The sequence below is a fragment of the Xenopus tropicalis genome, chromosome 4, assembly GCF_000004195.4.
Source record: "Xenopus tropicalis strain Nigerian chromosome 4, UCB_Xtro_10.0, whole genome shotgun sequence".
NCBI lineage: Eukaryota > Metazoa > Chordata > Amphibia > Anura > Pipidae > Xenopus > Xenopus tropicalis.
In genome coordinates, this window is record NC_030680.2 from 128,107,704 (window position 1) to 128,116,781 (window position 9,078).

General features: G+C 36.8%; 1 protein-coding gene across 1 annotated transcript; it reads right to left on the reverse strand.

Moving 5' to 3' along the window:
* Positions 1 to 464: 464 nt before the first annotated feature.
* LOC116410460 lies at positions 465 to 9,078 on the reverse strand. The gene is made up of 11 exons (XM_031901135.1): positions 8,903 to 9,078; positions 8,140 to 8,349; positions 7,872 to 8,045; positions 7,649 to 7,765; positions 7,383 to 7,496; positions 6,768 to 7,184; positions 5,862 to 6,282; positions 5,153 to 5,473; positions 4,962 to 5,057; positions 3,528 to 3,615; positions 465 to 2,878 (listed from the first exon to the last, which is right to left on the reverse strand). Exons 1-6 carry the CDS (start codon positions 8,959 to 8,961, stop codon positions 7,100 to 7,102), a joined length of 759 nt encoding a protein of 252 aa, XP_031756995.1. The 5' UTR covers positions 8,962 to 9,078; the 3' UTR covers positions 465 to 2,878; positions 3,528 to 3,615; positions 4,962 to 5,057; positions 5,153 to 5,473; positions 5,862 to 6,282; positions 6,768 to 7,099.

Consider the following 9,078-nt stretch of genomic DNA (forward strand, 5'->3'; position numbering starts at 1 on the left):
GCAAAAAGCAGCATCAGTAGATGCAGCCCAGGCCCATGCAGGCGGTAAGTACAGAGTCCGGACTCAGACTGTGTCTCCTTAGCAGCAGGAGGCGAGGACACCTACTTGCCTCCCCTTCCTGCCCAAACAGTCCCATCACAGCCTATTTTTTGGACTTTGCAAACTGCGTGGGGCATTGTAAATGAGTGTGTAATTCAACTGTAACAAAATGCAGAGGAAAAGACAATGTGATGGTAAATTATTTTTACAAAGTCAAGGGACGGCCTTGGGTTTCAAGGAAGAAATGACAGTATGTGGTTAAAAGTTACTAGATTATCAGGATAAGATCATCAAAGGAATTCTAATTATTATTATTATTAACATTTATTTATAAAGCGCCAACATATTCCGCAGCGCTGTACAATAAGTGGGTTACATACATTGGACATACAGAGTAACATATAAAGCAATCAATAACCGAGGTGAAGAGGGCCCTGCCCAAAAGAGCTTACAATGATATTCTTGTTACTGGTACAAACAAACAGTTAATGTCCCAAACATTCTGTATAATAGAACTCATAGCTCTATTACCAAGAGTGATGAGAACAAACTACAGACCAAAAATTTTAGGAATTTCATCCTGTTGTGGAATTTCAAAAGACAGATCTCTGGGGGTAGAATCAAAGTTTATTGGCACGGCACGTGGATTCTGAACAGAACATATTTAGAATAGAGCACAAAAGATTGGGAGGGTTTTATACCCTCCTACAAACATAGTTGTACCAGGCTCTGTAGAAGGGGGTTTTAGGGAGTTAGCTGTGGGGTAGAACAAAGCCCTGGGAACCAAAATGAAATTTCAGGACTGTGTCCGTGCAGCTGGGCTGTATGATGGTTAATCAGTACACAACAACTGATAAGATCCACCGCTCAGTTTGCACTCTGGGATGCAGGGTACCTTAGAACTGTCCATGAGATATGTCATGGGCAACTTAAAAAACATACTAGCCACTGACTAGGTGCACAGCTCTGCAGGCTAACCCCTGCTGTGCTGGCTCAACCATAACAATCCCCCCAAAGCATTGACCACAAGCGAATTCCTAAGGCTGCAACTTTTTCTCTTTATACAAAATTACAGGCCTTAGAACTGGCCCAAGAGAGAGTTACTGATATAACATACAGTGAAGTAAGTAGATCTAAAATGATGTCATTACCAAAGTTACTTTACCTATTTAGAACACTTCTAGTTACTATACTCAAATCCTTCCTCAACCTTGCTCAAAGAATCCTTAATACATTCACCTGGGGAGGGAAAACCCAGGATTAAATGTAAATTGCTACAGCAAAGCACATGAAAGGTGGGTTGGAGATGTGGAACCTTCCCTCAACCCAAAAATACTGGCTACACAGAGAAAAGGATGTGATTCATCTGCTCACATTACAGCAGGTGATGTGGTCCAATTAACCAACACCTCCAACACTATATCATACTACTATACAGCACTGTACATTTTGAACCAAATATAAAGCATAGCCACAATTTCCCCGCAAAGCAAACACCGATCAGTGTTCAACAAGGACTCCTGGCCTTACCAAAAACTGAGAAACTATTAACCTGAAAACTATGGTGCAACTATTCAACCCTAACATTCTAAAAGCATTTGGAGATCTCCAGCTTTACTACATCTTACCCAAACAGGACTTATATAAATATTTTTAAATACATCACCATCTACTCTTATACCTGAAAGAGGGCCCACAACAGCAAACTGCCTTTAAACTTCTCTGCTACCGAACAGCAGGAAAATGAAAGGACTTATCAAACAAACACAAGGTCATATTAAACATCCCACCGCCGAAAAACCAAATCACATCATGAAGCAGAAACAAGACCTGCATATACCATTTATGATGCCCCAGTGGCTTCAGGCAGCAAACTTATACTTTTACTACTCCAAATGCACCAACCACACAGAAAATTAGAGGAAAATATTATGCAGATGGTATAAAACACCCAGTATATTCCATTACATGTTACTATAGGTCTCTGCAAATTGCTAGAGATGTAACAAAGCTGAAGGGACATTTCTCCACATATGGTCTCTTGCTTAGTGCTCTATTCATTCTAGAATGATGTATCACCGTTACTACAAGAAACCACCAATCTACTTACTCAACTCACCCTTTCCCTAGCCCTAATCAACCGCAGATTACAGCAGTGTTTCCCACCAGCTAAAATACACCATTGGATAAACACCCCATGTGCCATTAGCTTAAAATGGGTTTTTGTACTTATTAAGCTGAATAATTCTGCCCAGCATATTTTTCAATAAAAGTAATAAAATTGTGTTGTTTTTAAAAATGACACCTTACAAAAAGATTATCTTTCTTTAAAAGTTTTATTGATTTATAAAAAATTACATAAAATGTGTTTAATCTGCTTATGTTGGTCAGTCCATGGTGCATCGGATCCAAAGTTCTGCACCATCTTTACATCAATAGTCCATAATGTTCATCTGCAGGACTGTCCATCTTCAGGCCTCTGGTTAAAATGTGGACCTCCAAGGTATATTTATGGCCCCAGGTCTACATTAGGACTCCATCAACTTCTCTGCTGCCAGTTGCTTTGCTGAGCAGGGGCGTAACTAGAGACCCATGGGCCCACATCTTGGATCCAGCCCTCTCTCCTATTTCCAATAACTGCCAGGCCATCAATCCACCCATATCCCTTCCCCTATGTATAACTTGTATATTGGCCTCTTTTTTTATTATTTTTATTAGAACTTGTTGGCAGTCCTTCTAATTATTGGCCATGTATCAGCTTCTGTACAAACAGTTCCTCAGATAACGGATTCAGATCAACAGAACGTTGTCTTGTTAGCGTTAGCCATTCTGAGGATACCTAGAACAATAATAATATTAAATTAAGATGAATGAAGATATGTTTTATAAAAGAATTTCAGTAAGGGATTATAAATTACAAAATTTTATCATTCATCCAGGTTTTCCAGTTAAAGCAACTGGACTTTCTAATCAGTCTTTTAAAAATGTCAGCTGTCATTCAAGCAGCTTCTTCATTTTACTCCATAAATGTTTTTAGCTAAAATGAAGAAGCTGCTCAGATGAATGCTGAAAAGTTTTCAAAATAAAAGCTGTTTTTCTATTATTGCGCTAATTAGGGCCAACACAAAACTGCAGCTCGTATTCCCCACCTACGAATGCTCTATGCACCGGCCAACATGGCGCAAAGTTACTCATTTGCCTCGTTATCATTTATGGGTTTTTCTTCCAAACAGCGAGTCTTTGGAACTAATAGGCTTCCATATGTTTCTGAATTGATGCCTAGCAATGGCACTTCCGACAGTTTTATAAAAGGTGTTGCTAAAGCTGGCCGTACAGGAATTGGCATTAACTGGCAACTCAGCCGCTCCAGACCGAGTTCCCTGCTTATTGCTCATGGCTGGGCCAAAATGATACACTGTCTGACTGTTATTTAACTGAGAATTGGCCAGGTAAGGGCTGCATTGGGCCATTGGTGCCATGATACTAACCTGTTTCATTGTAGTTGCAGCTCCAAATAATGTAAAATATCCAAATAATGTCAATATTCATTCCTTCCTTTCTTGTTTGTTAAAAGTACTGAAACAAACAAAAAAATGGTAAAAATACTGAAAACAAACCTAAAAAAAGCACTGCCCAACTATGTAGCTATAAGCTGATAAATTCCATTTTTCTATTGGCTAATGAAAGGTCATACCTTTAAAGGTGCAGTAATTATCATTATTTATATTATTGAGAACCCACATTACTGATAACCCAATAACATTATTATATTATTATACATTATTATTATATTATAATATCTACTAGGTGTACAGTATATATTTAGTATAAACATCAGTATATATAGTTTATATATGATAGTGTATTTCTAGTTTTGTATAGATATCAGTCTATTTATGCATTGGGGGTCATTTGGAAGGGTTGACTAGATGGAATTTTTTTTTAACCCAAAGTGACTGTGTAACTATAGCCAAGGGTCTGAGTGTCAGGCACCATCAATTGTTTAGCTCTGGCTTATATTTTAATCAGTTGGAATCAATGTGCAGTTCATGTAGACACAACTGTGGCGAGTGCCCAAAGGGTTAAATGGTGGCCTTGTGACCTGTAAATCTCTATAGGATTATAAGCTGCTAGCAAGGTAGGCAGCAAGACTTATACCATTCTGATAGTCAGTCTCTATGTTTTGGGGATGTAAAAGCTTTATATGTAACTCTGTTGTACGGCTCCCTACATTATGTAGGTATGTGGGAATTGTTACTTAGAACATGCACTTTGGTACATAGTATAGCTCTACCATAAAGCGTCAAAAATCTTAAAGGAACAGTAACACCAACAAATGAAAATGTAATTGAAACAAATGAAAAGTAATTAAAATATAATGTACTGTTGCCATGCAGGTAAAGGTTTTTATTCAAATAGAAATAGGGCTAAATGGGCACAGGTTACATATAGATGACAGATAAGCTCTGTAAAATACCATTGTATTCTACAAAGCTTACCCATTATCTGCTATGTAACCTTTGCCTTTTCTCCATTCTCCTCCTTGGCTATACAGCAGCTTATATATATAAACTATAGTAGTGTTTCTGAAGCAAACACACCAGTTTTAGCAGTGCAGGGCAGCAGTAAATGATATTTTAATCACCTTTAAACACTATCATTATTTTGGTGTTACTGTTCCTTTAAGTACATAATATCTGTACCAATACCAGGAATTCTTGTTTTTAGCCAATGAGTGAGAATGATTAATAGGATATCAGACTGTGCCCAGATAATATACAGTATGTTCACATTCTCAGTCAGTCAATGACTGGCCATTCAGATAATCAGATATAAAGGTGGGTAGTTACTGTGACTGTTGCTGCAAATAAAGCTCCCTATGTGCACAGAACCAAAGCTTATGTTCAGTTTATAAAACTCACTCGATAATTTCATGAAATGTTAGGGAAGGACTTCGCTCTATTCGGTTCTGTCTATCTTCTTGGGGCTCATCCTTCTCTGACTTAGCAGGTTGGCTCCTAAAATTCATAAAGTAAAAACATTTTTAACACCTAGAACTTTAGTTTCAGCTTCTGTCCCACACACAATTTCATTGTTTCCACCTTAAAAAAACTTGTTTGCCTTCTCCGTCATTTGCCGAAGACTTCTGGCCTGCATCTCGCTGTAACGAAACAGTTTGATTAATAATGCAATAATAATAACAATGAGAGATTGCTTAGACAGCTGCAGTTATTTCAATACTGCTTATAATTCAGAAACTAATAGTATTTGATGATATTCTTGTGTCAGGAAGACAGTTTGGGAGTTTTTTGTTTGTAATGTGCAAAAAGAAATCAGAAAGGTTAGTGTCAGTTTAGCAACTTACTCTATAATCGGTCGAAGCTTTTCCCTCGTTACAAATGACTTTTCTTTTGGTGGTTTATAAGTTCGGGTTCTGAAATAATAATATTTGAAAGGATTATTGAATTGTTTGTACCACATTTTAAAAGCTAAAATGACAGCATTCAGTGAATCAGATGCATTGCCCAAAGGTGTCTTTGCAGAAAAAGTTTCAATCCATCAGAAGCCGAGACAGCGAAGTCAGAGTCTGAGCTAACATGCAAGATCTTTGGTCTCTTCCATCAGAATTGGATGGATAGTATTAACCCCATAAGTATCATTCTAGTTTTAGCTTCAGTCCCACCCAGAACATCCAAGTTATGTAAAACATATCCATTTATTTAAACAAAAAACCTAAATATTCCCATCTCTATGTAATTTATGTGTAACAAGTATCACTAAATAAATGTCACATTTTAAGCTCAGAAGTTTTAGAAACTCACAGTGTAGGGTTAGGTAGAATAGGTATCACTTCCGGGTTTAAAAGCAGCTCGTCAGAAGTGCCTACGCCAGTGAGAATGGCGCACTTTGATCCAAGATCTGGATGTTTCTGGAAATGTTCTTTCAACTGCTTATTTAGCATCTGCTTTTCCCTGAAACAAAACAGTAAGATGTTAAAAATGAATGTAACAAATCACCATGTTACTCTCCTGCGTGTGTAGCCATATTTCTTTTAGATTTCATTTACTATTGGTGAATAGAACTCACAAGCTCGGTTTAGGAATCGCAGATAGCTTTTCGTTGATTTCCGGCCCAGTCCTTTTTCCAGTGCCTCTCAAAACGCTTTTCCATAGAATCTCTGGATCTACGTCCTTTTCTGTTCCCAAATGTCTTACCATCATATTCTTCAACATCTGAGAAGTCCTAAAAACAAAATAGTAATGTTAAAGAAGCTGAAAAGGAACCAAGCACTTGTATATGTAGCCATAATTATTTTGGCTACATAAAAATTCCTGTTACCACTAACTGTCACTTTTTTTGCTGATAGGCCATTAAAAAATGCTAAAATCAATGAAAAAACCATGTGGGGAAATCATGTAACCGAGTAAGGTAATTAGTTTAGGCCTTGAAGTGTTTTCCCAAGTTAAAATATTAACAACCCAGCGTGATGCACAAATACAAGAATGGAGCTACGAGTTGGATGAGCATCCATTTTATTCTTTTAAAAACTTGTTTGATTTAATTTTAATCTTCTAAAGAAATTGCTCTGTCAGCTGTTTGGTGTATGTTGTGCCAATGTATGCATGTCATGGCAGATCAAAGAGATGTAAATGGAGTAAATGGGCAAAACATGACAATTGCCAAATACAAAATGATATAGAAACCGGCGCTAAACAGTTTATACTTACCAACTAGGCTTAGGAAGACCCTGGTGTTTAGGGAAAACAGGCAGGTTGTCTTTAGTTAGATTCTCAGCTTTATGTTTTACATCTGTTGCTTCTTGGGTCACAGTTTGCTTCTTACTTGCCCTGAAGCAAAACAAAAAGTTTAAAGGTACTGATGAGTTACATAACAAATCACCACTTTAGTCTCATAATGAGAGATGAGAGTTTGAAAACTGCAATTACTCCAATACTTATCATTTAGACGCTGTTTAGCCTTATTAAAAGTATGCCTTAATGTAGTAAACATTTTTTTTGAAAAAAGCAAAAAAGAAAAGATTAGCTTCAGTTTAGCAAACTCACTTTAAACCATCTGGAATGGTTTTAGGCTTTGTAGTAGAAGTAGTTGAGGGTTGTTCCTTCTGTGGTTCCGATGCCTGCCTCCTAAAACAAAAAAATTAGAATATTATGTTTGTTTTGTCTTGGGTGGGTCATAACTTTATATGTAAAAAAAGATTATTTTAAATGTAATAGCTGCACTACTAAAGTTGACTTTATTTTCTGCATCACCTACAGAAATATATATATATATAGTTATGATAAATGACATGGTCTAAACAGTGCAGATTTAGATCAACTCACATGTCAGGTTTAAGAGCCACAGAAATCTCTTTCTGGCATTCTTTAGTTTGATGAGTTGATACTTCATCATCCTCATCATCTATGATCTCTTCTGTCCACGTCAAGACTATTACCCTGGAAAAACAAATGAAATTATAAGATATGCAAAATATTCCACAATAGAAATAATAATAGATATATTTAAAACTGGTAAATAGAAACATTGCCACAGTGGCAGAAAATTATCCCATGATTTGGGCTTTGAAGTTCAAGATTAACACTCTTACCTCTTATATCTAACTTTAGAGCAAATTTCTTTCGCACTTTCCACAGTGTGTTCCTGTGATAACTCTCCACGTGGTACCGTATGTTGTTGTTCTATCACATTGGTGACACCAACATTTCTAAACAAAAGAAATGATTATGTTAAGCAGTTTGCAGATAACGCCGTGGTGCAATAAGTTCTTAATTCATAAAGCAAACACATAACTTTAGTCATAACAAACTTACTCTTTAGGCATTGAGTGTGTAATCTGATCAGGTGCTTGTGGGCTTTGATCAGATTGCACTGGCTCCTCTGTACATTGGTTTGTGAGAGGCGTTACAGTTGCCTCCTCCACAGATTTATTAACAGGAGCCTTTTTCTTCTTCGTCTTTGTCTTCTTCTTCTTCTTGCCTTTACTCCTGATGAAAGAGCAGAAATAAATATTAATAAACAAATATGGGTGTGCCTTTCCCTTAAGAGAAAGAAAATGATCATGTTAGGAGGAATACAAACCTCAAAGTAGTTTTAGATGTAGTTGGCTTAGGCTGAGATTTCTCTATGGCCTTCTCTTCATCATAAATTGGCTTCTTTTCCCTCAGTTTGCCAAAAAGAAGCCTGAGCCATGTAGTGATTCCAGATATAGAAGGCTTAGCCTGTGGTTCCTCTGTTGCCTTTTCTACATCATTGATTCCATACTTCTTCTTCAGTCTGTAATACAGAAACCTGCAAATGGGAAGGGAACAGTTTGTTGAGATGATAAGGTTCACACATTGAATCCCTCCCCAATGATATAAAGAATCTGTTAAACTATATATTTTTTGCCCTTTCAAACTATGGTTCAAAAACTTGAATGTCTGATATTTATGAAGTGTAAAAAAACCCCAAAAACAAATGTAAAATTTCGGTATTTAATAGCTTGCGAGACTATATAGAAGTCAATAGTTTTAATTGAGCAAGTTTTCCTTATTGATAAATGATCAAGAAATCTAAATTTTGTAAAATGCGAGTGTAGAATTAAAAAAACACTCTCTTGTTCACAAACTCAAACACTGATAAATAAGCCCAATAGATCCCCCATTTTATAACAGCACAGAAATGACTCCCAGCTCAGTTAAATAAGTAAAAGTGATCACAAGTCCAGCACTTAGTAATAATCATCACCAGCACTTAGCACAAGGCAAAGAATTAAGAATCCTGTGAGCTTTATGGCTCTGGGTAAATGTACATAAATATATATTTAGATATATAATATGTCGGATGAAGAGAAAGGACTTACCATACAGCTGCTCCTGGCAATGAAAGTATTACCAACACAGCTAGTGCAATAATAAACATCTTATAATTGTATTTAATTCCTGTACTGATTGCACTGCCCTCTTCCAAGTGACTGGTATTCACAGCAGTTTGCTCGGGGGGTTTAGTTACATGGAATCTTTTCTTAGTTGCCGCTGC